We start from the raw sequence: 27962 nt of genomic DNA, 5'->3' as shown, positions 1-27962 counted from the left end.
TTTGAACAATCTGCAACTTTATTTCAGAGCAGAAATAAGTCATTTCCTAACAATAAATATAAAAAAAATAATAATAAATTAAGGTTCGAAGAAAAATACGCAACAGAACAAAATCATTAATACTGACAGAGTAGAAAATGTTGTCTAAAGGGGTGAGAGGCCGGATGGGCCAGCCCCCAGCCTGGGAATGTCTGACACAGGCCGTTGTCTGCCCCCAGTCCTAGCCGGGCCCCTGTCACACACACATTCTCTCCACAAAGTACAAAATATATATTTAAAAAAAAAAAAACCCTCCACACAACCAAGCATCCTGTGAGGGCCCCGAGGAAGCAAGTGTTTGGCCCGTGGGGGCTGAGGATGGGGCCTGGGGGGCTGAGGAAGGCACTAGAGGGACGGGAGAACCGCTGTGGGTCTTGCCCAGCTGACTTTGCTGTTTGTCCTTTTCTCGTGAGGTACCCTGCTCCTGTGACTGCTGCAGGCTGACCGCCCCACCTCCTGAGACGGCGAAGGGGAGGTCAGTTTAGCAATGTCCCACGTGTGTGTCCAAAGGCCTTGGCGGGGCTCCTGCCCCAGGGGATGCTGGGAACACGATGGTGACTGCTAAGTGCTTGGCTGTCTGTCCTTTGTAGGTGAAGAGGCCCCCCTGCCCAAGGTCCCTGAGCATCTCCTCAGCTCAGGCCAAGGTATCGTCCAAGACCCCCCAGCAGAGCCCTCAGGGTGGCATCAGTAAAGAAGGACTAGAAATAAATAAGGTCCCTGGTGGCCCAGCATGGAGCTGGCAGGAAAGCCAGTCTGTTTCTTCAAGTATTCTTAGCTGAGGGGGTCACGAGGTCTGTCAGGGCTCAGATGGGGATCCCCACTGTGTTCACCTGGTCCTTGAGGCCCAGCAGGCTGTAGGCAATGCGCTTCTGGTGGCCGGGCAGCCGCACCCCAATCCTCTTGATGTCGCTGTGCGGGGGAGGGAGAGAGGGAGAGTGAGGGGCCTGCCCTGGAGAGGTGGGCAGCCATGGCAGGGAGGTAAGGGGAGAGAGGAGGGACCGGGGAGGGAGCCTCGGTGCCTGGGGGGCAGAGCTCATAAGGCAGAGGTCTGATGAGTGGAAGCATATCCGGAAAGCCTGCCGACACCGACAAAATTCACAAAATGATTGAAGCGCTGAATGCGAGCAGCTTTGTTTTTTTTTAAATCAAATCTGCACAAAATCTATGGTAGGTGCTGTTTTTGCCCCCATTTTGCAGACTAGAAAACTGAGGCTCAAAGAGGTGAAGTGACTTGCCCAAAGTGACCCAGGCTAAGAGGTGGAGGAGCTGAATCAAGCCAGCTGTGAACAAAGGCTTCCCTCCCCCACCCTGGGGTCTGTCCCCAGGTAAGGCTCCTCCCCAGGCAGCACTGATGCCATCACCAGATGCCAGGGACCCTCTGGGGGTGTCGCGCAAAGCTCTCTGCCCAAGGTCTCGTCACAGCCATCGCCTTATTTCACCTCCACTCCCTCCAAGTTCTCGTAACGGAGGAAGGACTCAGGAGATCCTCGCTGAGGGGCCATCAGAGGTTAAAGTCCTGCTGGTCTCTAATGGGAGGGGCTTTCAGGTGACCAGATCCAGTGACTAGGTTACACTGAGGTAGGGGTTTTCCCTTTAGGGACCTCAATTTCCTCACCTGTAAAATGGGATAACAGTGCCTAACTGGAGAGTGGGAGATCCCGGATACTGGTGGCAGAGGGGTAAGGCGGCATTAGTACCAGATAGAAAGACGCGCCCAGGAGCCCATAGCCCTTCCCTGCCCCTCCTTTCCATGCTCCTCCATCCCCTTGTAAAACCACTTACACTCCAAGAGCCCTGGAGTAGACCTTACTGCTTACTCTGGGAGTTTCCTCCTTCACCATCCTCGTCCACCAGCCCAAACCCATGAAAACACCCAGGTTTTTACGGGCCCTCTCCTAGCTGTAAAGGGAGCTAACTATACGGTGCAAGCTCCTATTTGCAGTTCCAGAGACATGACTTTCAGGTGTGTGGGAGGGCAGCTCAGGGACTGAAGCAGGAAGGCCAGGAGTCAGACATCTGGGAGAACTTCCTAACCTAACACTCTAGCGCCATTTCTAACCTATACAGTTGAGGGTGTTGGAAAAGAAGCACTGTTTTCCCCATACCTGTAGGTCTAAGTGTGGCTCCCGGATAAGTATTCGGACCAGCAGGGAAGGAGGCACTTACTGAAAAGGCAGGATCCTGGGCCCAATTCCAGACTCACTGACTTTGAAGTTCTGAATGCGGGGCAGGGAGTCTGCATTTGATCAGATCCCTAAGACCCTGATGTATGGTTTAAGGACCAGTGGGTTATGTTAGCTATAGCAGAGCAATGGTAGGGCCTAGTGCCCCAGGCTCATCCCCTCACTCCCAGCCCCTCCCAAGGTCCAGGATAGGCCTGGTAAACAGTAGGCCCTCAAGGAGTGTCTGCCGAATGAATGAATGAATGCTTTAGTAGCGACTGAGCCATTGCCCAGGCTGCCTGGGGCCCCTCTCCCAGGTTGGTGAAGTTCACCTGACAGGGCGGGAGCTGAGGGTGCTTCTGAGGTCCATCTAGGAGGAGGAGTCCTGGGTTGGGAGGCAGGAGGCCGAATTCTAGTCCTGGATTCCACCAGAGCCTCGGGTGGGTCCTGTCCTGTCTTTGGGCCGCAGTTTCTTTATACGCAAAATAGGAGCTCTGATTAGATGCTTCTAAGCCACCTGCCCCAGCCCCAGTCTCTTCCAACACAAAGCCCCCCAAACCTTCCCTGCCTCGTTTCCTAACTATAAACAGGGACACACACGGGATGAGGCTCCCAGACCGGCCAATGCCTGCGGCCTCTTGCAAGTCTGTTCCTGCCCCAGCCTCAGTTCCCCACTCGGAGATCCAAGGCAGTCCCTTCCTTGGATCAACTCCCATCACAGGGGTGGGGAAGCACATGACTGAGGCCGCCTTCTTCCTGAGCACTCGCAAGGCCAGCCCCGGCCTCAGGGAATTCAAAGGCCACAATCTCCCCCGGTGAGCACCGACTGTGCTCTGGCCCTTGGTGCAAGGAGAGTGGAGGGAGAGGTGGCCTGATCATTCATCCTCTCAGCAAACATCCCATCAGCGCCACGCCTGGCACTCGGAGACCAGAAGACCCATCCGCCAGTGTCCCCACGCCCTCTCAGGACGCCGTATGCCACAGCCTCGCACACTGGATGGGCCTTTTGCTGGACTGGGTATTTTTCTGGGGTGTAACATCCACTGCTTTCATTAGCTCCTCGAAACACATTTAGAACCACTCACTACTCCAGCTAGAAACTCAAGTGAGTCCAAAATAACACAGTGAATGCTCAAGACGAGAAAAGGTGGCCACTGTGGGACCACAGGGAACCGAGCGGCCAGCCCCCTGGGAGGGGCCAAAGGAAGCAGGGAGGCAAAGGCGGGGGTAAGGGCATTGAAGCCGAAATCCAGACCCCATCCCAGAAGGGCTGAATTCTGAGAGCAGCTCAGAGCCTCGCACTGGGATCCACAGCATGTGCAGACAGAGCTTTCGGGGTGCAAAAGCACTTTGAGACCCCCCTTTCTTTCATTTAATTGAAGTAATGAAGGAGGCAGTGGTGTGAGTCACACAGGCCCCAGATCTGAGCACCAGTGGAGCTGATGGGAGGAGAAGCAGCGTGGAATGACTTCCTGCCTTTATGCAGGCCTTTTCAAAACACAGCACACACACCCTCCACCGATCCAAGACAGCCCCGTCCCTGCTCCTTCCTGCTCGTGGGAAAGGAATTGGCCGAGGAGCACCCCGGGCTATTTCGGGAAGCTTCTACGAACATGTGTTTCCTGTATGCACTTCTCCGTGCCCTCAGCTCTGCTCACCCAGAAGAGAAGCTGTACTGTCCTCAGTGGGAGCTCCTGGAGGGGCAAAGGGGGCCGTTCCAGGTTCCCAGGTCAGAGGAGGGAGCCAAGGAACCCTGGTATTTGCCCGCAGGCTATGGGTGGAAAGCAAGGGCATGGAGGAAAAGGGAAGAGCAACATGGGTTAAGCCCTCACTGCGTACCAGGCATATCATCTGTATTGCACCCATGCAATCCCCACAACGGGGAAACAGAAACCAAGGTTCAAAGATGGAACCTCATTTGACCAAAACCACCGGCTAGGGAGTGGCCAGTGTGGGCTCGAACCCAGGTGTGACTGCAGAGCCCAAGCTTTGGACCCTGCAGTTGGCTGGAAACAAAAGATATCCTGGGGCCCGTCTCTTCTCTCCACATTTCCGTGCCGCCCTCTGGTCAGCTCTGTCCCTGCCTGACTTTCATCCCAGCCTTCCCCTGGGACAGGCCGGGGCCTAGTCTGAGAGGCCTTGAGCAACAGGTCAGAAGCCCAGTTGAGCAGTTTTCAGAGGCCTTGGTGAATGTTCAGACACAGGCCCAAATCCCAGAACTGTGACCCAGAACTGTGGGACGCCTGGGTCATCCCTTCCCATGTGATTCCCAAAACCTCTCAGCCCCAAGGCTCATTCCCACCATGACCTTGGACCTTACACAAGCTGGGCTATTGGGAACTAACAGTATTTTTAGAAGCACAAAAAGCTAAGAGGGTAATGTCTTCTCCCTCCTGGGGTGGGAGGAGGTGTCCATGCCAAGTCCATGCCGGGAAGGGTCCCTGATGCTGGAGCTGGGAGGAGAGAAGAGCTCCCATAGGGCAGCCTGACAAAAGGCAGAACCCAGGGCCAGGGAAAGGGGTAACTGCCACTTCTTGCCAAGCTGGACCGCAGAGCTGAGAGTCAACCACACGGGGAGAGGTGCCTGGGATGGGCTGGCCTGGTGCCCTCTCTCCTCGGCATCAGCCAGGGAAGTCCAAGGGCTCTGCCCATTTCTTCTCAGCGTCCTGGAGAGGAACGCTGCCCCTAACTGGCTGCGTGACCTCGGGCAACCTATGTAACCTCTCAGCCTCAGTTTTCCTACTTAAATAGGGAAGTAATAATAGCATCTATTCACAAGGCAAATAGGGAATTCAACCAGGTGATGGCTGTGAAGTGAAGCCTTTCTTTTCTCAGCTACAAATTGTGTGACCTGGAGTAAGCCGTGTAACCTCTCTGAGCCTCAGTTTCTCCACTAATGACCTCCATGGTCCCTGAGCTCTGGATCCTGACTGACCAGGGCTGGAATCCCCCAAATGGCCATGGACCCTGGGCTGTACTGTTTCTGACCTGCCCAGTGGGACTACTGACGGGAACCACCTGCCAAGTTATCATGAGGGCTGATTCAAAGTGCTCGGGCACAGAGCTGGCACAGCTCACGATAAATGCTATGGTTATGATCACAATTACTATTATTTTCTTACTGTGGAAAAAAGATGTAGGAAGAGGACGGAGCCACGAGTAAGTGACCAGAATCGCTGGCTGCCAGCCTGGTTCTGCCCTTCCTGCAAAGCCACCCTCCCCAAAAGAGAAGGAGAGAGAAAGAGAAGAGAGGGGAGCGTTGGGGAAGGTAGAGAGAAGAGCAGATGGGTGGTGGAGCCAGAGGCAGCCTGGGGAGGCGGGAGGCGGGAGAGGGCAGGCACGGGCGGGGCCGAGCGCAGACTCACTCGTTGGTCATCTGCACCACCTTCTCGATGGCCGTGTAGCCGGCCGCCATGAAGTGCTCAGTGTACTGCTGCATCTTGATGGATTCCAGCCACTCAGACACCGTGCGGAAGGGCACACCCTCTGAGCCGCTGGTGCTGGGCAGCCGGATGGACACCCTGCAACAGGAGATACCGGCCCGCGAGTGAGGGGCTGCAGGGTCCAGCCCACGATGCTGCTCCCTAACCCCGGCAATTCACTCAGCTGCCCTGCGCCTCGGTTCCCTCATCTGGACAACGGGGCAGCCACGTCAGGTAGGCTTCCGGGAGTCTGCCTGATGTGTCGGGAGCAGTCAGTGTTTATAGCTCCTGCCACCCCCCTGCTTCTACTGATGATACCACCACCGGTTACTACAAAATAACCAAATGTTAAGAGAGTCAGGTTTTCAGAGTCACGGTCCCAGCCTGGCCACTTGCCAGCACGTAAGACACTTAATTGCCCTACGTCTGTTTCCTCATCTACAAAAGGGGGATGATTACAGGACCCAACTCCTAAGTTGTTTAAATGAGTTGAAACTCGTTAAGCGCTGAGTGCCGCGCTGGCACATTTACTGTATGTGCTGATTGGTTCCGTTAGTGCCTCCTGAGCCAACCCGGTCCAGTCTGAGTAAAGCCCACGCGTAACTTCTGAGCCCCTTGCCCACCGCCCCTGGCTGCCCGTTACGCTGAAGTGGCTCAGGAGTAAAACTGGGGGCCCCCTGGACAGAGGGTATGGAACCCACCGGGGGTCGAAGTCAGCCAGGGTCTTGAGGGATTCGGGGGCTCGGATGAGCTTGTCCAAGATGCTGACAATGTCGGCGAACTTGGGGCGGCGGGCGCGCTCCTGCTGCCAGCACTGCATCATGAGCTGGTAGATGGCGGAGGGGCAGTCCATGGGTGTGGGAAGCCGGAAGCCGTCATTAATGGCCTTCATCACCTGGGGGAGGGGGCGAGCAGGATGCTCAGGGGTGCCTTCACAGCCCCCAAACTCCCCCATACACAGGGGCTGCTAGAGGAGAGAAGGGGAGCCCCCCGAAACAGAGGGGTTGGCCTCCTTCCTTAGGCCCGACACACAACCTTCAGCGCTACACAAAGGACAGGTGCTGAGAGGATGTCTCCAGAGGAGGAAGGGTCTCCTGACTTTGTTCCCTCACAGGGTACCCTGGGCAGCAGCCATGCTGTGTGCCCTGCAGCCAGCCTCCCCGCGGTCTCTGGGCGCCTATACTCTCTGCTCCCTTCAGCCAGAGCACTCTTCCCCTCCGTGTTCTCACCTGGCTGCTGCTGCTTTATCGTGCCTTAGTCCTAGCTGAGACGTGACCTCCTCTGGGAAGCCTTCCAGGCCTCTAGGCTGCATGAGGCACCAGGCACTTGCACACACACACACACACACACACACACACACACACACACACAGATACACACATGCGTGCACGCACACACTTCCCCCACACCCACTACTTCTTTCCTCGTCCTTCTGCTGAGTGTAAGCAGGGACTGGGTCTGGAGCTCAGCACAAGGCCTGACACATGGTAGGCCCTCAAGAAACATTCACTGAACGAACCAATGAAGGGGTGTACCAGATGAAGATTAGCCCCCAAAACTCTTCTCTGCCCAGCCCCTGGGGTTCGAGGATGAGTAAAGGGTTTCAGTTCAGATCCGGATGGGGCTGGGCAGGGCGAGGGGGCCTACCTCGTGGTTCGACAGCTCCCAGTAGGGCCGCTCGCCGTACGTCATCACTTCCCACATGACGATGCCGTAGCTCCACACGTCGCTGGCGGAGGTGAACTTGCGGTAGGAGATGGCCTCCGGAGCCGTCCAGCGGATCGGGATCTTGCCACCCTGTGGGGACCTGGCCAATCACTATTGTCCCCTAGGCCACCCCCAGGACGATCGCAGTCAGGGCCCCTCCTCCATGCTCCCCAGAGGTGTTCTTGCCACCTGAGGCCCACGCCCCAGGTGGGCAGGGGAGAGGACCCCGGAGCAGAGCGAGGGCTGCTTCACCTCACTGAGGCCCCCATCCCAGGTGACAGCCGCCCCAGCCCTTACACTGGTGGTGTAGGTGGCCTCGGGGTCGTCCTCCAGCACACGGGACAGGCCGAAGTCAGACACCTTGCAGACCAGGTTGCTGTTGACGAGGATGTTGCGGGCAGCCAGGTCGCGGTGGACGTAGTTCATGTTGGCCAGGTACTTCATGCCGGCCGCGATGCCCCGCAGCATGCCCACCAGCTGCAGCACGCTGAACTCGCCATCCTTCTCCTGCCAGAGCACAGGCCCTCAGCTGCCAGCCAGCCAGCCCCGCGCCCACCAGGGCCCCTAAGCGCCAGCCACAGATCCCGCCCCGCCCCGGCCCACGTCCTTACCCGAAGGAACTTGTCCAGAGCCCCGTTCTCCATGTATTCGGCGATGATCATCATGGGCTTGTCTGCAGGGGTGAGCACAGGTGTGAGGGGATGGCCACAGGTGGAGGGAAGAGGCGCAGGCGGGGCGGGGCTGGGCACAGCTCTGAACAGAGACCCTATTAGAGGCCCCGTGGGCAGCCCCTCCCCCACCCCCCACGTGGGTCTCCCACAGCCCACTCTGAAGCCGGGCCTCACATTTGGAGACAACGCCCTCCAGGCGGATGATGTTGTGGTGGCTGAACTGGCCCATGATGCTGGCCTCGCTGAGAAAGTCCACCCGCTGCTTCTCTGTGTAGCCGGCTTTCAGCGTCTTGATGGCCACGGGGACCTCCTTCTTGACCGACACCTTCAGCGTGCCCTTGTACACCTCCCCAAACTCTCCTGCAGGCAGGTGATGTGGGAGACATCCCAGTCAGCCCGGGCGTCGGCTGCTCCCAACCCGTACCAGGCCCCTCGGCGAGCGCTTAACCTCACCTGCTCCGATCACCTTCTGCCGCGTGACACTGGACGGATGGATCTCGGTGGTGAACTTGAGCACAGCCTGGTTGGGGTCTTCGTATGTGTGTGGGTCCACGTATGTCTTCAGGGGCTTCAGTTGTTCTGGGAGGGGAAGGAAGGGCAGGGTCACAGACAGTCTGCGGAGGGGAGGGGTCCCTACGAGGGGCTGCCTTGGGGGAGGGGGAGGGGGAGTAGGCAACAGTCCGGGCACCTCAGGAGCCTCTGGCTCAGCCCTCTGAGCTGCCCAAGGACGCCCAGGGAGTGCTCTGGCTGCCCCCATCTCTACCACAGAGCCGGGGAGGCCCGTGGGGACAGCAGGCCAGGCATGGAGGCGGCGCTGCATCTCACCTGACTTGGAAAAGTAAACGTCTTCCGAGGACTGGCGTGTCCGCAGGCTCTTCCTCCTGAGAAACCCCATGGGAAACCAAACACGCAGGGAGGTCAGTGACCTGCCCCAGCCGGGGAGCCTCCTGACCCTACTCTGGTCCAGGTTGCGGGCCTGGTGCGCTCAACACTCTGCTCAGTCGGGCAGAGGCATGGAAAAGGCCAGGGGAGAGGAAACGAGCAAGCCGGGCTCACTCCTTGGGATCTACACCCCGTAATGGCCCCTTAAGTGGCTGTAATGAAGGCTCTCCTCATTAGAGCTCCCCAGAGCTTCCTGCCCGCGTGTCCCGAGGAAGTGTGGACGCACTGTCATAATGACCACCATGCCCTGAGCCTCGCAGGTGCTGTGCTGAGCCCTTGACAGATCATTACATCTTTACAGCCCCCCGGGAGGCAGGGACTAGATTTCTATCAGCCCCAGTTTCCATACAGGAAGCTGAGGTTCCTGCCCCTGTGTCCCACCTAAGCCCCCAGGGCATAGGCTCCAACGAACCTGCGGTGGATGAAGAAGCCAATTCCTGCCAGCACCAGAAGCAAGACCACACCAACGGCCAAACCACCAATCACTGCCATGTTGCTAGATCCTTCCACGGCTGCCAGGGAGAGACCAGCAGGTGACAAGGGAGCCCCCCCCTTCAAATCATGGTAATACCCCCGGTTGTACTTTAGGGCCCCAAGACACCTGCCAGGTGCCTTTACTAGTGACGGTCCATGAGGATATTTATTCCCATTTCACAGATGGCAAATGAGAGGGCTTCCCCAGGGAACAGAGCAGGTAGTCTCAGGTGTGTGGGACTCTCTCCGCGATGCAGGATTTGAACTGGGCCCGCCAATGCCACAGCCCACATCCTTCCTTCTCACAACACTGCCCTGGGTACACAGCTGGTTCCCACACCCCCAGCCTTCAATTCTGCCCCCTCCCCACACTGGACTGACCCACACTGGACTGTCCTAGGCCCTGGCCGACCAGGAAGGGGACACTTCTAAGTTCTTTGCTCCATTCCCTCCGCCCACAATGTCCCAGTTGTTTCAGGACTCTGGTCTGGCCCACACCCTGGTCCCTGACTCACACAGTGTCTGGAACTCGTGCACCTTGCTGCCAGCACCCTGGCCCTCCTGCGTCAGCGCCTGCACCTGGACCAGGTAGATGGTGTCCGGAGCCAGGTCATCCAGGGTCACGGAGAAGCCTTCAGTGCGGCGCACGTTGTAGCTGTTGGAGTCCCCCTGTGGGTGTTTGGCGGGTGGAGGGACAGACAGTGAGGGCAGGGCCATCAGCTTAGCCCACCAGGGAGCAGCCCCAGCTTAGCAAGGTGACAAGCTATGTTAGCAACCTCGATGCTCACCTTACAGAGGAGGAAGCTGAGGCTCAGAGAAGTGAAGCGACTCACTCCAGGTCATAACCAGCAAATGCGTGACCCAGGACTCAAACCCCGGTCTGTCTGATCCCCAAGACCTGGCTCCCCACCACCCAAGACTATCTCTTCTGGGGATTCCAGAACACTATGTCTTCTTTCCCACAAATCTCTGCTGGGCTGGCCTGGGAGAGGCAACTCTCAGGAAGACCCCAGACCCCACTTTCCTCATCTGCAGAACAGCGCTTCTTCAGATGGCTGTGTTGTGCAGTGAGCGTCTATGTGACCAGCTGGTCCTCTGTTCGAAGCCCAGCGGGGACAGCCCCAACCCCTTGAGAGTTACCTTCTTGCGGTAGGTGACTTCGTACTTCCACACGCGGCTCTGCTGCGGTGGAGGAATGCTCCAGGAGACGCTCAGCGAGGTGGTGCTGCGGTCCTCCAGCTTCACCTTGGGGGGCTCTGGGCAGGACGGTGGGGGGAGAGGAGCGGTGTGAAAAGCCACACGGGGGAAGGGGAGTAGTGGGGATGCACCCAGATGCATTCCCATCCACAGCCCAGGCTCCTTAGATCCCGACCTGGGATTCTCAACTTCCAGCTCCAGAGCACAAAGTCCCAGGCTGGGCCCCACCACAGGCCGGCACATCGGGGGTACCCTGTGAGTACTTATGAGTGCATAAATAATAAAACCAAAACAATATCTGACTCTTGCTATAACCTCTTTATGGACCAGGCACTGTTCTAAGAGCCTTATATACAAGAGTTTACTAAATCCTCTCAAAAGCCCTAGAACGCCCATTTTACAGGTGAGGAAACTGGGGCTCAGAGAGGTTAAGTAACCTGCCCACCGTCACAGAGCTTGGAAGTGATTACAGGGACTGTGTCTTTATCCACTTGCTGCTGTCTCTCTCTGAACCCAGCCGAACCCTGAGTGGCCATCCTCACGAAGCCCCACCTGGGCGGGCCCCAAGGGCACAGCTGCCACCCCTGGGCCCTCACCTGTCTGGTTGATGCTGACGCTGGCAGTGAGGAAGCTGCGGCTGGTCACCAGGTCCGAGACGCCGTTGCGGGCCTCTACGGTGAAGGTGTAGTTCATATGGGGCTCCAGGTCGCTGACTGTCACGCTGGTGCGGGTCAGCCCGTGCGGTGGCTCCGAGTAGCGCACGCTGGCCTCGCAGGGACCGCACTCGCCTGACTCGGGCCAGCACTGCTCGCAGGTGACAGTGTAGGTGATGTCCTCGCGGCCCCCATTGTCCTGGGGGGGCGTCCAGCGCAGCTCCACTTTGGCGCCCATGCCCACAGCCGTGAGGTAGTGCGGGGCGGAGGGCGGGCCTGTGCAGAGGGCAGAGGTCAGAGCTCGGATCCAGGTAGGCCTGGACATGTCAGCATCACCACGCCCAGCTCTGTCACCCCTCCCTGACCCGCTGTGAGACTCACGCGTGCAGAGCAGTGAAAGTGGGTCCTGCGGGGCCCGGAAATAGCCTTCCTCACACTCGCAGGCGGTGGCCCCCTCGGAGGACGGCAGGGTGTGTGGGGGGCACTCCAGACAGGGGCTCTCGGATGCCTCGGACTTGAAGAATCCCGGCGAGCAGGCTGGCAGGCACAGGGACAGACATCAGCTCAGCCTGTTCTCACCCCGAGCGACTTTTCCCTCCCTGGCCCTGGGACCCCTGGCAAGTCACTAAACCTCTATGGGCCTGTTTTGTCATTGGTAAAAGGTCTTGTGATGAGAAAATGCGTGGTAAGCACCTAGCTCGGGCCAGACACCCAGGAAGTGCCTTGGCCTCCTGCTCCAAAGCTTTGCAGCCCCCTCCCCAGTGGCTCTTGCAAGAAGCACCATGCCCCTGAGCCTGGCATTCAAGGCCCACGTCTCACCTTCCAGCTTCCTATCTCACAGCTGGCCCAGCCTTGGACAGAGGCTGGAGATATCCTTTAATCCATGCGGACCAGCCTGGCAGGTCCCCACCTGGACTGAGAGCTGCCCAGGGCAGTGACTGCTTCTTCTTCGCCATTTGTGTTTGCTGACTCACAGATCAGACGGGGGCATCAGGATGCTACCTCTGCAGGTGCGCCCCCCGCCCTGGGACCCGACCGCTTTCCTGTTCCGGGGCTGGCTGACCAGGAAGCAGGAAAGGTCAGGCCCCCAGCATTTTCTCTGGACCTGCTTTCAGGGACCCAGTCATTTCCGCCACTCACAAGGGTGGCCAGAAAGCAGCTCTCCCTCCCCCAGTGGCAGGCCCTGTCCTGGCCAAGCCGGGGGAGCTCAGACACCTGACTCCAGAGGCTCCTTCCTCCCACCACCCTATCCTGCCCCTGCCTGCCCCTGCCCCAAGCCCTTTCCTGGTCCCACAGACAGGAAGCTACCCAGACACTGTGCAGGGCTGTCCAGGGATTGGACAGCTGCTGAAGTGGCCAAGATGGGGTGGGGTCACCCAGGGACCTCTTACCCAACCCTATAGTTATCGTTCCCGCCCTCAGCTTACTCTGGAGAGGGTCCTGAGATACCTCCAGCCTCAGTGTCACGTTCATCAAACACTGATCCTCAACTCTGCGTGCAGCCCAGTGCATGGACCTCGAGATGAGACAAAGCCCCTGACCTCTGGGAGCTAGAGCACGTGACAATGTCCACCATACAGGGGTGGGCAGCAAGGACCTACTGCACAGCACAGGGAACTCTGCTCGATGTTATGTGGCAGCCTGGATGGGAGGGGCGTCTGGGGGAGAATGGACACACGCATACGTATGGCTGAGTCCCTTTGCTGTGCACCTGAAACTATCACAACATTGTTAACAGGCTATACTCCGATATAAAATAAAAAGTTAAAATAAATAAATAAATAAAGGGGTGGGCAAAGGGCTAAGGGGGTAGAGACAAGCTTGGCTGGAGGTTTGTGGAGTCATAGAGGAGCTATTTCAGCTGGGGTTTAGAGGCTGAGTAGGAGTTCAGCAGGGCAGAAATACTGGGAGGAGGAGTTAGGGGTGAGAAACAGCAAGGCTAACACAGGAAGTATGAGTGCCTTTGTGGTCGGAAATCAGGGAGGCAGCAGGCAATGAGGCTGAGTGATCTCCAGGGACCAGATTGAGAAAGGCCTTTAATGCCAGGTCAAGGACTTTATCCTGGGGGCAGTGAGAGCCATTGAAGGTTTGATGTAGAGAACAATGGCACAGTCAGATCTACGTTATCAAGAAAAATCTGTGGACAGTCTCCCTCCTTTAGTCCTCTATGCGAGCAGAGAGAGGTGGGGAGTCAAGGGACAGGACTCAAAGGACACCCAGTTCCTAAGGTCTTGGATAGTGACTTCCCGTTAATGACTGCTTGCTGGAGGCCCCAGGGGGACCATCCCAGAAGTCTCTCTCACCTCCTCTGGCTGCCCTGCCACTTCAGAATGTCAGCACAGGCCCTGAAAGAGCTCAGGCACACGCTGTAGGGAAGGGGGCTTGTCCAGGACAGAAGGGACCTGGGACCCGACTTGCTCTGTGCAGAGCCTGGAGCCCCAGTTACAAACAGCCACCACTGATTCAGCAGCCGCTGTGTGCAGTTCCCGGACTACGCACTTGACATTCATTTAGTCCTCACAATATGTCTGTTATACTAGGCACTGTTATCATTCATTCCACTTTGGAGGTGAGGAAACTGATGCTCAGAGAGGAAAAAGAACTTGGCCAAGGTCAACAAGCTCCTAAGACACGAACCCAAAACCTAAACCCAGGATGCCTGACCTCGAACCTCCCTCCTTTCTCACAAACATTTCAGTTTGGAGCAAAGAGAAATCAATGTTCTGAAACAAGCCGGAAGAGAGAGGAGAGGAGGTCCGACCTGCTTCAACAGCCAGAAAATCCCCAAACTAATTTCAGAGCAGCTGGGGGGCGGGGCGAGGGGCTGTGCCCCCTCTTAACATACGTCTTCTTATACTGGGCACATTTATGTCCTATGGGGAGGAAAGACTAGAATCAAGCCCGGGGGGTGGGTGGGGGTTTGTTGGGGCCTCCAACGCGGCCTCCTTCAAGGAAGGCCCAAAGGTCTTTCAGTCTCCTATTGTATTTAAGAAATCCACGTGTATTTTGCAGTCTTCCTCATAACTAATCTGTTAGGATACAAAAATAGCTCTCTCCTCCCCCAAATCTTCAAGTAAAAATGAGACTTTAGAAAGCTATGTTTATCCTGGGATCTCAATTCCCCCAAATGCCCTGACTTGTCCACCCGAGGGGCTTATACTCTGGGTAAGTGCTGGCTCCAGGTGGTCCAGGCCCCGCGGAGTAGGGGTGCTCAGGGGCCCCTAGAACACTATCGCATCTTCCGGCTCAGGCTCTCAGGCTGGGGAGGGACCACGAGCCCCCACAAGGTTTTAGCCACCTGCAAAACCCACAATGTCCCCACTCCCCACCACGTGGTTGCTCCCCAGCCCCCAGCCCTATGCCAAGAGGCGGAAGTGGGGGAAGAGGCGGGTTCCATTCTTTGGTCCCAGAGCCCGGGGGTGGCCCGCCTGCTGCCAGCAGGAAAGAGGGAATTTGGAGAGATTTCCGCTGCGGATGTGCCAGATATTACAGTGGAGAGGCAGCACCAACAAGGCATGTACTTGCCTGACGAGAATGTGGTGCCCCCTCCTCCAACCACAGAACTTCAAGGGGCCCTGCCAGAGTGTGCCCGTGCTCAGGGGCCCCAGAGTTCATGTGTCTGACACCAGCAGGCCCCCGTGTCTTCCTGACTTTGCCTGGTTGGATTTCCTGGCGTGCAGGGCAGGCAAGTAGGGACAGGGGTCACACTTTTGGTGTTCACACATTCTCAAACATACTCACATACACAAACTACCCATGGTCCCTTCGCCAACCAGCAAACTCCTATGCATCCTTCAATACCCAGCTTGAGCTCTTCTACACAGCCCTCCCAGACTGCCCAATTTCTGGTCCCCTTCTGACCATTAGGGCATCTATTACTCACTCTTATATTTACCAAATAGAAATTGAGCGTTTCCTACGTGTCTGGCACAGTGCTGGGTGCTGGGAGACCATGGCAAGATAAACAGTTTCTGCTCGAGGGGAATTCACAGCCTGGCTTTCATGCTCCACTGGAAATGATTTCTGCACATATTAGGATCCTCTATGAGACTGGCAGCTCGTGGGGAGCAAGAATTATCTGTGTCCCGTGTCCCAGCACAGGGTCTGGCATGCAGTAGGTGCTCAGCTAGTGTTTGCTGACTGGATGGATGAATGAATATGTGAGTAAAGACAAAACCCACGTGCTCATTAAACACGAGCTCTAGGGCCACAGAAATGAGCGGCGTTTCAGTCCCCAGGGAGACCCTGTGGGGACAGTGCACCGGGACACCACCTGCCTGGCACCGGAGGCTGACTCTGACACACCTGTGGAGAACTCCTCTGACCCCGGTCGCCTGGCAGGCCCGGGGCCACTCCGAGCAGGGGAACTAACTGGGGCATGGTGACTGCACCCAGGGCTGCACCCCAGCTTTTCCAGTTCCCGATGCCCGCCCCTTAGATGGCAGCATGGGGTGTGACTCAGGGACATACACCCTCTGGCATGACGCAAATCCAGCCCCTGGCAGAGCCCCTCCCCCAAGGCCCAACAACCTCCCGGGCTGGTGGTGGGAGTGAGGTCACAGGGTCAATCACAGGGTCAAGAGGTCGCAGTGACAATTCCCTGCAGCCAGTCACCTCCCCAAGCCATGCCCAGCTGATGACCACGTTCACCCCCTCAGCCCAAGGATGCGAAGCCTGGACTTCGTCTGGTGCCCTGACGGGCAGCAAACGGCGACCCCGTAAGTTACTGACCCTGCAAATGAGGGGAACTGATAACTCCAGACCCCGGCAGCTTCTCAGTCCCCAGCAGGCCCTGTCGCCCCCATGGAAGCAGTTGTCCCAGTGGCCCAGTTGCTGCTAGCACCTTGCCCTTTTCCCACACACCCTGGGGAATTATCTGTACGCATTCCTCCACCAAGCTGTGATAAGCACAGCCTCTGCTTCCCGCTGTCTCCCTACCACCAGCCTTTTATCTTCTGTTTGCTTTCCCTGCCTCCTTCCTTCCGTTCTGGGGACTCACTCACCTCAGCGAGGGAGGGAGGGGCCGCCCCATGGAGCTGCCAGCGTCTGAATTTGCCCCCAGTGTGAGCTGAGGGCAGGGTGAGCAGGGCATAGAGGTGGGAGCTGCCACCCCCAACCCCCCATTCAGGCCAGAGGAAACTCCTCAGAAATAAGGCCCGGTGGCACTCCCCAGGGAGGGGACAAGCCCAAGAGTTAGAGCGCACAGAGTTCCCCACCTGGGGATCAGCCCTGTCCCGACTGCCAACAGCCCCTGCCATGGCTCAGGGACACCCTGCCTAAGGACCACCTCAATCAGCTCCTCCCCTTCAACTCTGGACCCTGGGAGAGGCCTGGGCCACTCAGGATGCCAGCACTAGGACCCGGCTCCTTGCACACATTGTGAGGTCACCCAGTCTGCAGCTTGCCAGAGCAACCCAGGTTCTCAAAAGGGACCACGGCAGAAAGTCACAGGAGGTAGGCTCTGATCGCTAAGTCAGCAAGGCTCCAACCTACCCATTTTACAGGTGGGGAGAATGAGGCCCAGAGGGGACTCACCAAGGTCACACAGCTTGTGGGTAGAAAGATATATGCCAGGGGCACTTGGGGACAGCCCTCCCCATGCCAGGCCCCAGCTCTTTTGGTCACTGTTTCCTCTTTCTGGGCCTCAGTTTCCTCATCTGTAAAATGAGGATAAAGTCCTCAGGTTCTCTGGGTTGTTTGTGAAGACAGAAGGAAACCTCGCTTGGGAAATGCTCAGCATGGGATGAGGTGTCCATGAACTGGGGGACAGAGAAGTTGCAGGAGCGAGGGGCTGGGCCCCTGGAGGGAGCAGCAGCCTCCAAGGAGGGAATTCCTGACCCTGCAGCCCCACCTCCAGCTCCGGCCTCCCAGCTGCTGGGCTGAGCCTCTGGCCAAAGCCGCTGGCCACCTGCTCACCTGGCCGGCAGTCCCCACGGCTGAGGCGCTATCTGGGGCCCCACCAGCTCAGCTGCCGATGCCAGCACAGGAAGCAGAGACAAACAGGGAGACAAAGCCGCCCCGGGGGAGATGACGGTCAGCCTGAGTGACTCCACTGTCCCCTAGGCAGGCCTGGGGAGGGAGGGCGGGGAGTGGGGGAGCTGGAGGGAAGCTGGCTCATTCCTGACATAGCTCACAAGAGCTCTCTGGGCAGTGTGCCCACCTGTCCGCACAGCACCTGGGAGGTGCCTCTCTTCCGTTGTCCATTTAACTCTTTCTTGAGCTGAGAGCTTCCTGGGGAAAGAACTCTCAGGAGAAACAAACGCTGGGAATAACCTGGACCAGGTGCTGGGTGACCTTGGCCTGCCCAGCGCCCTCTCTGGGCTTGGTTTGTCATCAATAAAAGCCACAATGGGAGAATCTGGGTCCATGGCCCCGTGGAGGGTGAGGCGGTCAGGGTGGGGGCGGGCAGACCCTGCATCTCTCTCCATTTCTCCCTTAACATGCTCAGTAAGAGCCCCTCAACTACCTCACATCCTGCGCCAGGACCCACCATCCCGGGGCTGCCCTGAGAGTCTGTCCCAGGGCCAGGAGCTGAGTCAGGGATTCCAAAGGAACTGGTCATTTCCCACCCCGTTTCCTGACCCATCCTCCAGCTTGGACGCTGCTGCATCACCTAGATTCAATCCTGATGCAACTAAATCTTAGCTGTGTGACTCCAGGCAAGTCTCTTCACGTCTCTGAGCCTCAGTTTCCTGTCTGTTAAGTGGGGCTGATAACAGTCCCTGCCTCTCATGAAAGGTGGTACAGATTCAGCAGGAACAAGATAAAGTGCTCGCCGAGCTCATGCCTGCCCTGGAAGGGCACTTTTCTTTTCTTTCTTTTTTTTTTTGAAGAGCACTTTTCTACAGGAATTACTGTTATTATCTCCACTGGCATCCCGGTCAGGGGTGCTGGGGAAGGTCTGGAGGGATAAAGAGTAGCCAGGCTGGGGGTTCCCAACCACACAGAGGGTCCCTAAACCAGGTTGAAGGGAATTTTGGGAGAGGGACACTAAGGAGGAAAAACCAAGGCAACAGGTGGCCGGCAGTGGAGAGGGTCCCACAAGCAAAGTCAAAGATTTCGCTCCTGGAAACCAGTCCTCCCTACCCTGGGGTGGCTCAACTCTTCACAAACAAAGCCTGTGAGGCCCTGACCCCCCACTTCCTGGGGAGGGAAGCCTGCCCCCCTTCCTGGAGAGAGACACCCCTCCCCAACCTCAACTGTCCACTTATCTCTGCAGGGCCTGAATCACCAGCCTGTGGAAAGTTTTCAGCTGCCCCTCACCCCGCACCCCTGCATTCTTGTGTGAGGATGTCATGTGGGAGGAGTCTGCTCAACCCACTGGGCTCCCTCGCAACCCCCCCCAGTCATTGTCTGAAACTGGGAGTGTGCACTTGAGGTCACCTAAAGCAGGGGCCGCCTGAAGAGCAGAGGAGAGCTGGGAGGACAACAGGGTGGTGGGAAGGGCCAGAGCAGAGACTACACCACAGGCACAGAAAGGCTCTGAGGGGACATCTTATTCAGGGGTTTGCAGACTGTGTTAAGCAGGGTTCTGAGGATTATGTTTTAAGAGGCAAGTGGAGCCCATGAGAAAGGGCTTCAGGCTCCTCCAATACCTGAAACCCTTTCATGGGTTGCAGGATCCATGGCTAAAAACCAAGTATACAGTCTGCTAGTATAGTTGAACTTCTTGTCTTACGGACAAGAAGCCTGAGGCCAGAGATGAAGAGAGATTTACTGAAGGTCACTCAGTCGGTATGTATAGCTGTAGGGCCTAACCCCCCAATTTCTCAACACCCTGCTTATCTCAGCAAAGAAGCTCCCAGAGAGAGGGGATGAGCTGGCCTTCCAAAGGTCAGCCTACATTCCACAAATGCCCTGCCCCACAGCCATTTCTAGAAAAAGTCACCCATTGAAAAAATCCACGTTGCTCTAGAGCTTTCCGCTGTCACAGGTCCTGGCCGGGCCAAGCCACAGCCTCCCAGTGTGAGCTCACTAATGCCCAGGCCCTGTTCCCAGAGAGAGTCTGATTTAATTGGCCCCCTCTCTGGGCTCAATCTGTCATCAGTAGAAGCCCCGATGGGAGGATCTGAGTCTATGGCCCTGGGGAGGGTCAGGTGGGGAGGGCAGACCCTGAGTATCCCCCCCACGCAGGCATTTTTCAAAAAGCTCCCCAGGTAACTGTCATGTGCAGCCAGGGGATGCGAATCCTGGTTCAATTCACTCACCTCCGTGTACAAAAGAGGAGCCTGAGACCCAGAGAGGTTAAGTGACCTGCCTAAAGTCACAGGGAGTTAACAGAGATGGTACTAGCTCCTGGGACTGTGCTATGTGCCCACAGCGCTGGTATATAATAGATACTCAAGATATACTTGTGGGATGAATCAAAAATAACAATCACACTTAAAAACGCTTATGTGTCAGACGCTGACCTAAGAACTTTACAAGTATTAAGTCATTTGATTATCATAACAACCCTACAAGATGGGCACTATGTTCATCTCCATTTTACAGATGAGGAAACCCGGGCACAGAGAGGTTAAGGAACTGGCTTAAAGTCACACAGCTAAATGTAAACCTGGGATTGGAACCCAGGTATTCTTTCCTAGAGTCTTCACTGGTAACCTCCATACCGTTTCTCAATGTATTCATTCTCGGTGAATGAGTGAATCCAATCATAAGGCCAGGAAGCCTCCGAGATTTTCACTAACAGAACCACTGCATGTCTGAGCAGGGACAACCTTACCAAGATCCCCACATCCCAGAGCTGAGACCAGATCCTGGACCACAGGCTCCACCCCAGTACCCCCTTCTCTGCCACCACAGCGCCGTCACTCACCCTGGCAGGCGTCCTCCACCTTCTCGTAGCCCGCTTCGCACAGGCACTGGCCAATGAGCACTAGCCACTCGCCATCCACTGCACAGTGCATGCGGGGCTCCTCACCCCCGGGCGGCACCACAGCGTGGTCCAGGCAGGTGCCATCCACGATGGCCAGGGAGGGCGCGTCGGAGCCCGCGATGGTCTCGGGGAAGCGGGCCAGCCCCTTCAGCAGCTTGGGACACTTCTTGTAGTAGACGCGGACAGAGAGCAGTGCCACGCAGGCACCAATGTCCTGAAAGGCCAGGTAGAAGCCCTTGCGGCTGAGCGGCCCCACGGAGCGTTCCTCCACGTTCAGCTTCACGTGGCGTGCTTCGAAGTCGCTGCTGACCGTGATCTCGTCGGGCGCGATGGTGTCGATCTTGGTGAACTGGCGCTTCTGGAAGTTGGTACCATAGTCCACGTCAGACTCGGCGTAGTAGAGGTTGAAGGTCTCCTTGCAGGAGCTCGCGCCCCCAGGGAAGCTATTGCAGTCACGCACGGTGAACTTGAGCTCGATGAAGATGCGCTCGGCCTCACCGCGGTATACCCAGTTGGTGCGGAGCCAGTTGTCCTGGTCGCTGGCCACCACGTTGCACACGGAGTACATGTAGATGGGCATGTCGTCCATGATGTTCTGCATGAGGTCCCACTGCACGGGGCCGACAGGTTAGTGTGGGCAGGTGCCTGGGGGAAACTGAGGCCCAGAGGCATCGCCCAGGTGGCAAAGCTGGGCATCAGGAAGCTGCTCTATGGTTCCTGCTGTCCTCATTCTACAGGGAAGGAAACTGAGGCCCAGGGAGGGGCTTCAAGTCACCGTCACACACTACAAGTGGCTGAGCTGGATCTGACCCCCTGGTGTCCCTGACCCCAGTGTTGCAGTGCTGAACCCGTATACTATACAGTGAGCTGAGGGTGGAGGCTGGGGGTCCCATGTGACCTCAGGCAGGTCACTTAAACTCTCTGAGCCTCAAAGTCCCCATTGTACAATGGGGGCAAAAACTACCTCACAGAACTGCTGTGAAGATAAACGACAGAATGTCTGTCGAGTGCGGAGCATATTGCCTGGTGTGGGTGACAGTCATACAAGGCAGCTGGTATCAGTATCATTATTCTCCCTATTATTATTATCATTATAATTCACTGTGTAGACGTGTGTGAGTGGCAGGGAAGAGGTTAAGTCAGAATCAATGGATAATCCCCCATCACTCCTCAGAACATTGCTCAGCCTCCTCCAGGAAGACTTCCCAGGTTGGGCCAAGATTGGGGCAAGTGCTTCCCCCTGGCTCCCACAGTCTCTGTTACCTTAGCACCTAAGTGGTGACAACTACACCTGGCTCCCACACGAGATTCTGAGCTCCTTAGGGCAGAGACTGCATCTAGTTCATTTCTGTATCCCCAGGGCCTACCTGAAATGGAGTAGGTACTCAGGAAAGTATTTGTTGAATGAATGAGCAAATGAATGAAAAAACCAGAAGGGGCCCAGGAAAAAGACCTGGGCTGCATTGTGTCACACGGGCCTCAGATGCCCTTGGGCCTCAGTTTCCCACTCTATATAATGACTGGGCTGCATTAGGTGATCTGTGCTCTCTCCCAGCTGAACATTCCAGGATCTTGGAAATCCACTAGAGTTAAACTCCAGGCCTCCTCGGAGCTAAGGTGACCAGGGACAAGTGCCTGACTCCGCAGATCTGGCCAGCAATAGAGACTGTCCCCAGCTATCCCCCTGGAGACACCGTTCTCCCCAGCTAAGGCCCCAGAACAAATTCAACAAGGGGAAAACTGAGGCCCAGAGAGCAGCAGTATCCTCCCCAAGGCCACACAGTCGTCACAGGCAAAGCCAGGGAGAGGACCCTGGGGTCTGGCCCACCGGTCCAGGTCACAGCAGGGCAGGGCAGAGGGAGGGGAGGGAGTGAACTTGGGTGGGAAGGAGGCAAAACAAACTCAACCCCGAGCAGGAAAGGGAAACAACAGCTGGAGGAGCGGGGAGAGGGCCCGGCAGGAAGGAACCTGATCCGGTTTCCCGGGGCTGTGGGGACCTGGGAGCCCACATTCCCTGTCTCTTCCTCACCCCTCACTTCCTGGGCTGGGACCTCAAAGGCAGGGGGAGCCTTTAACCCCTTCCCACCCAAGAGGGGAATGAAGGGAGCGAGAGGGGGTCCCTTTTGACCATCAGCCTTCTGGGGCATCCAAGGGTCCTGCTCTGCTAGGGCCTTCAGCTGTCTCCCCAGCTCTTTCTACCTCTCGGGTCCCTTCCCCACCTTCCAACCCCAGCCTGCCCAGTTGGTGTGAGAAGAAGGAACCTGAGTTTGAACCCTGGCTGAGCTGTTTGATCTGGGCCAGGCCCCATCCTCCCTGGGTCTCAGCTTCCTCATGCCCACACCCGCACCCTGAAGGCTTACCCCTTTGCCATATGGGTGTGTGAGCCAGCCGAGTTCCCCTTTAGCTGCTGCAAAGTCCAACAGGACGACTGGAAGAGATGAGAGAGGGCGCTGGGTGAGCTTGGGGGTATCTTCAGGGGTCAGGCCATGGTGGAAAAGGTGAGAGTCCCCCAGGAATCCCAAGAAGCCCTGAAGGCTTCCTCAGCCCTCAGAGAGAGACCCCACCACACAGGGTCACCATGTCCAAGAGACCCATCTCTCCAGAAACAGGGAAGCAGAGCTCCAGGCAAGGGATGGGACCTAGTCAAAGTCACAGAGCAGGTTGGGTGAGGCCTCACGTCTCCCAGCCCACGCCGCCCCCTCAGCAGCCCCCAGCTGGGCAGAGCAGGACAGAGCTCGGCCCAGCAGGGGAACAACAGCTGGGTAGAGAGCTGGGGCGAGCAGGGCTATTAAGTGACACCACGCTGCCCCATCTGCTTCCTGAAACAGGGCCCCTCCGCAGCACTTCACATGCACGTGGGCCTTGGAGGCACCCTTGTCCGCTCCTGCCACGTCCCCTCCATACACACACAGCACAAAACACCCTCAGCCCCACCCAGGCCACGTAGCACATGCCTATGCAGCACACGTATGTACACACATGTCTCATGGCCCTCCAAGAGGAGAGAGCTGTTCACAGGTGGGAACAGCTCCAGGGAGGGGAGCAGGATTGGTGGGGGGGTCTGGAAACCGATCTTCCCACCACAAAAGCCACAGAGCAGGCAGGATCAAGCCCTGAACCCACAGGGGCTTTTAGGAGGGACCCAAAGATACACACAGCTGGCGAGGTCCCCTCCCTGGGAAAATCGCTCCCGCTGCCCCCGTCCCTCACACCCTGGCCACTGCCCTGCCAGGGGTGCCTAGGGGACCAGGGATGGAAACCCTTAAAGAGGACTTCCAGGCCCAGAGGGACCAGGTGCCAGGACCACACTATCCCCAGAGAGACATCTGGACACATTGCCAGGGGCTTCCCTAGATCCAGCCCCACCCCCGCTTGGGCACCTCCCATTGGTCCACCCCGGGTTCTGCCAGGCTCAGGGGCTACAGCCAAGACCCAAGACCCCAGTATGGCCCCCTCCTCCATTTCCAAGTAAGGTCCAGGTAGCTGCCAATAGAGGCTACCCTCCCTGGTGGATAATGAGATTGGAGAAACTGAGGCATGGACCCTATACAAGGTCCCTGGATTCCAAGAGTAAAGCCCTAAGGTGGGGGGGGGGGGTTAGGGACAAGTGCTTACTTCCTCTGGAGTCTGGAGCATGAGGAATATGGCCTCAGAAGGTGCATTCCTCAAGGCCTGGGCCTGGAAGAATGACTCTAAGGGTGCAATCCCAGGCAGGCGGCGATGGGCCTGATTTAGAGAGATGGGGAGGGAGGGGGAGAGGGGCCTGAGGAGAGTCTGAGAAACCCTTTCCTGAGGACAGACTGCCCTGCTTGCCTGGGCTGGAGGCCCCCAGGCCTAGGGATGAAGCACTGCCACCTGACCGCTGCAGACCCGGGCCAAGTCTCTCTAGGAAGGGCCTCACAGCCCAGACAGGGAGAGGAAATCCGATGTGGCACCGGCCCCAAGGCTGAGGGGACAGGGGAGGGTGGCTGGGGGGTGGGTAGGGGCAGGGATTTGTTCGGACATGCCCAAGGCTCAGGCTTGGAAAACTCACTAACCCCACTAGCAAATGGAATGTCCTGGCTACACAGGAAGGAATCTGGGGGCTCCAGCTGGGTGTGTAGGGCGGACAAAGGTGAGTGTCCCTCAAGGTCCTGCACACCCCCCTTCCTTAGAGGCGTGGGAAGCTGCAGTCTGCGCCCCTGGGGAAGGGGGCTCATGGCTCCTAGGCTCTGAAGGGTTAACCTGGCACGGAGGGACCCCCACCACCCCTGCCAGAGCTCGCTCCCCTTCCAGACCCAGGCCTGGCTCTAGAAATATCACAGGGCTCATCAGAGAAGAAAAGAAGCCTTCACACAGGAAGGAGCCCCCTCCCAGGGAAATTCCCTAGAACCAATCACCAGGAACAGGCGCCCAGCCCTGGTCCCTCCACCCTGCCGCACGGGTGCGGCCTCTCCCTGAGCGGCCTCCAGGGTCTGAGGCTCCTGGAAGGGGCAGGGGCCAATAGCCCCTCGGCTGGCCCCCGAAGGCTTCACTGAGAAGCCTGGGCTAAGCAGGGCTCATCCAGGAGCCCCCCCGTCCCTCCTCCCACCCCCAGGAAAACCTCCTTCTCAGTCTGAAGTTCCATCATAAATGTCATCCTTCTGGGTCCATATTGTTTTAGGGCTCTTTACTCAAAGGCAGTGCGACCACCCACTCCCCTAGTGTCACCTCCCTGCTCCCCCCATCCCTCCTGAACCGAGACCAGCTAATTGCTAAAGAAGCAGGGAGGCGGGGGGGCTGGGGGGCGGGGAGGGGGAAGAATGAAGAAGAAAAAGGGAAGGGGACAGAGAGCACATTGGGCTAGTAGGGAATCCAGAAGCCAAGGACTTTCCAGGCCTCCTGAGCGCTCTCCAGCCCACCTCCTAGCTGCACCTCAAGTCAGCAAGCCCTGCACCGCTGCCCAGCTATTCTCCCTTCTCAGAAAAACCCAGCACACACCCGGGGGCGGGGGCCCTGGGCTCCGGCAGCCCAAGAAGCCACATGCTCAGACCTAACCCTCCCTATACAGAGGGCCCTAGTGAGGGAGGGCTTGGGCCTCCCTGTTTCCCCGTTTGTAAAAGGAGGACAGACTCAGTGGCTGTTGAGAATTTAACAGGCTCCATCTGGGTCTCCCAAGGCAGCCTGGCTCCTCCACTCACGGGGAAGGAGAAGGGAAGCGAAGAGCAGCTTCGCTTGAAGGGTTGAAGGGACTCGTGTCTCTGCACCCCCAACGCAGCCCCAGGCAGATCCAGCCAGAATGCCGGCAGCTGGGCCATCACTCCCCCACCCCCCCACTACGGGCACACCTCCTTAGGGAGTCCTTCACAGGGACTCTTGAAGCCTAGGGAAGAATGTTCCCCTGTCCTTTTCCTCCCCCCGTTCCATGGGGGGGGGGCACTAGTCTTCTAGGCTGGGGAGGGCTCGGCAGAGGGGCACAAGGACAAGGCTGCAGCACAACAATCGCCCAGTAGCATCCCTCCTGCCTAATCCCCCCACCCCCCATGGGCAGCCTTCAAGAAAGGCCTGTAGTGAATCCAGCTGTCTCTCCCCTTCTCTCCAACCGCAATCCCCCGGGAAGGGGGAGGACAAAAAGCTGAGGGGGGGGCGGGTATTGAGGATCACAGAAATCCCTGCCACCCACTCCTCCAGCACATTGGGACAAGAAACCCTGAGTGATTCAGGGACGGGGACAGGATGCCACCCCCGCCTCCACCCTCCAAGAGTTCCAGCTCTGGCCTCTTTGCCACCGAACTTGGAACAGCAAAACCTCCAACCCCAGTTTGGGAGGCAGAAAAGGAAGGCAAGGCTCAAGGAAACTTCTCACCGGGCCAGGGCTTCCTCCGCACTTCCCCCTGGTGGAGCCTGCGGAAACCTCCCTCGGCCCCGGCGAGCGGGCAAAACTCGTTCTCAGTCGGAAACTGAAACCGGCCTCGGCTGGATGGACAGGAAGGTCCTCGGCCAAGGGCAAGAGCCCCCATCCTCTCTGCGACCCTAGCCGAGGGGCAACGTCCCCATCCACCACCCGCCCCGCCCAGGGCAAAGTCCGCGGCCCCTCGCGCAGTGCGGCAGCGGGAGCGCTGGGGCGGGGGTGGGTGATGCAGTCCCCCACCCCCGGGCGCTCGGACTCTCTGGTGACCCTGGGGTGACGGCTCCACACCTTGGGCGGCCGCGCCCCCACCTGCCGCATTTCCTCGTTCTGAGTCACCCCTTGCTCAGAACGCTTGACTTTGGGACTTCCTGTCCGCTCTCGCGGCCCCGAGCCTTGCCCCCCGAGCCTGGGAGTGCGGGGAGGGAAGGAGGGAAGGCTGTGCGTGGGCAGATTGGCCCGAAGCTCCCCGCAAGCTCTCCTCCCCGACTGGAGGCATAAGGCGGCGTGGAGAAAATCTCAGGGAGCTGGGGCTTCTGCAGGGGTCTGTCTCCTCGCCTGTCGAAGAGACCCCTCCCCAAAATGAGGGGCCTCCACAGAAACGCCTTTTCCACAAAATCGGCGCAAGCAGGTTAGCGAATTCACCGTGAAGCTGAGCCGGCGGAAAGGCCCCCAGGTAGCCCATTCTCCAAGGGACCCCGAGCCCCCGCCGGGACGCGTTCCTGAAACCGCCACCCTGGCTGCAACCGTGTGGCCGCCCTGAGTCCCCCTTTTCTTTCTTTCTTTCTTTTTTAAAATTCTTATTGGAGTATAGTTGCTTTACAATGTGTTAGTTTCTGCTGTACAGCAAAGTGAATCGGTTATAGGTTCATATATACCCTCTTTTTTATATTTCCTTCCATTTAGGTCATCACAGAACATTGAGTAGAGTTCCGGGTCCCCTTCTCTGCGGCCTCTGAACCCCGCGCGCCCAGGCCCCAACCTCTTAGTCCCCGGAGCCCCTATAACCCCGGGTGGGGGAGTCCCAAATTCGTCCCGGTCGCAGCCAGCAAGTCCTCCCGACCTCAGCACTCCGGGACTGGGCGGCGCCAGGTCAGTTTCCAAAGTTGCGCGCGTCCAGGCGCGCCTGGCTCTGGGAGGAGCGGGGGTCCGGGGGTCCGGCCGCCGCGGCTGGGTCGGGCCGGGTGGCCGTCGGAGCGCACACTCACCTTCCTTGCCCTGCGCCGCGGCAGCCGCGGCCAGCAGGCAGCCCCACAGCAGGGCGAGGCAGGCGCGGGGTGCCAGACGCTCCATGTCGCGCTCCTTGCTCTCAGCCCGGTTCTCCGTGCCCGGCTCCCGCACGCCCGCGCGCAGGCCTCGATGTCCAGCTCCCTCCTGCCGCCTGCGCGTAACTTCTGCCCCGAGTGCTTAATGGAAGTTGAGTGAGAACCGGCTCCTGTTCATTCATGTCCCGCGCTGACGTCAGCGAAGCCACGCCCTCAGGAATGTCTTTAAAGGGGCCGGGCTGGCACCCAGCGAGAAGGGAGGGGAAGTCCCGAGGGGGTTGGAGGGGCTCTTTGGGCCCGCTGGACTCGCTGGCGCCCCCCAGGTCCTTCCAAGTTTGAGCGCCTCCAAGCGCCAGTGCAACCAGGGCTAGTCCTCGAGGATCTCTGAGCCGGGAATCCTCGGCCCAGACGTGAGGATGGTTTTGCGCTGAGCCATCCCCCACTCTCACCCTTTGCCCTCTGGGACCGAGCTCAACGTTGGCCCGGTGGCCTGAACTGAAATGGCCTGGAGGGTCAAGAAGCAGTTGCCTGCTTAGCAGCTTGCCTGGAAAGAGAGCTCCAAAATAGACCCAGATGCCCCTCTTCCTGGGATTTCTAAACCGTGCACCAAACCGTCGGCGGTCAGGGGGAGCTTCTCTGCTCAGGGGCCTCTAAGAATACAGTAATCTGAGAGCAACCTCATCTAA

At 57.9% G+C, this 27962-nt stretch overlaps 1 protein-coding gene across 3 annotated transcripts; it reads right to left on the bottom strand.

The window, feature by feature from the left end:
- Positions 1-27448, bottom strand: EPHA2 (EPH receptor A2). 3 transcript variants are annotated; one of them, XM_033842699.2, is made up of 18 exons: positions 27220-27448; positions 22506-22573; positions 20086-20755; positions 11649-11804; positions 11211-11543; positions 10558-10673; positions 9933-10086; positions 9356-9455; positions 8827-8882; positions 8455-8580; positions 8176-8361; positions 7942-8003; positions 7628-7837; positions 7271-7420; positions 6325-6518; positions 5567-5722; positions 2534-2673; positions 1-948 (listed from the first exon to the last, which is right to left on the bottom strand). In XM_033842699.2, the coding sequence occupies exons 1-18, from the start codon at positions 27302-27304 to the stop codon at positions 866-868; spliced, it is 3045 nt and encodes a 1014-aa protein (XP_033698590.1). In that variant the 5' UTR covers positions 27305-27448; the 3' UTR covers positions 1-865. The 3 variants fall into 3 exon arrangements, with proteins under 3 accessions (XP_033698590.1, XP_033698592.1, XP_073651575.1); XM_033842701.2 differs by lacking the exon at positions 2534-2673 and having other exon boundaries at positions 27220-27444; XM_073795474.1 differs by lacking the exon at positions 22506-22573 and having other exon boundaries at positions 27220-27433.
- Positions 27449-27962: the final 514 nt, after the last annotated feature.

Source organism: Tursiops truncatus, chromosome 1 (genome assembly GCF_011762595.2).
Source record: "Tursiops truncatus isolate mTurTru1 chromosome 1, mTurTru1.mat.Y, whole genome shotgun sequence".
Classification (NCBI taxonomy): domain Eukaryota; kingdom Metazoa; phylum Chordata; class Mammalia; order Artiodactyla; family Delphinidae; genus Tursiops; species Tursiops truncatus.
This window is presented reverse-complemented; position numbering and strand designations above follow the sequence as displayed.

Bases quoted from the DNA above. Each gene is read 5' to 3' on its own strand.
- EPHA2 (XM_033842699.2), bottom strand. From the start codon at position 27,304: ATGGAGCGTCTGGCACCCCGCGCCTGCCTCGCCCTGCTGTGGGGCTGC. The intron at 20,756-22,505 runs GTAAGCCTTCAG...GGCCCCGTGCAG, and splicing joins CACACCCATATGGCAAAGGG to TGGGACCTCATGCAGAACAT. The intron at 8,581-8,826 runs GTGAGATGCAGC...TTCCCCTCCCAG, and splicing joins CGTTTACTTTTCCAAGTCAG to AACAACTGAAGCCCCTGAAG.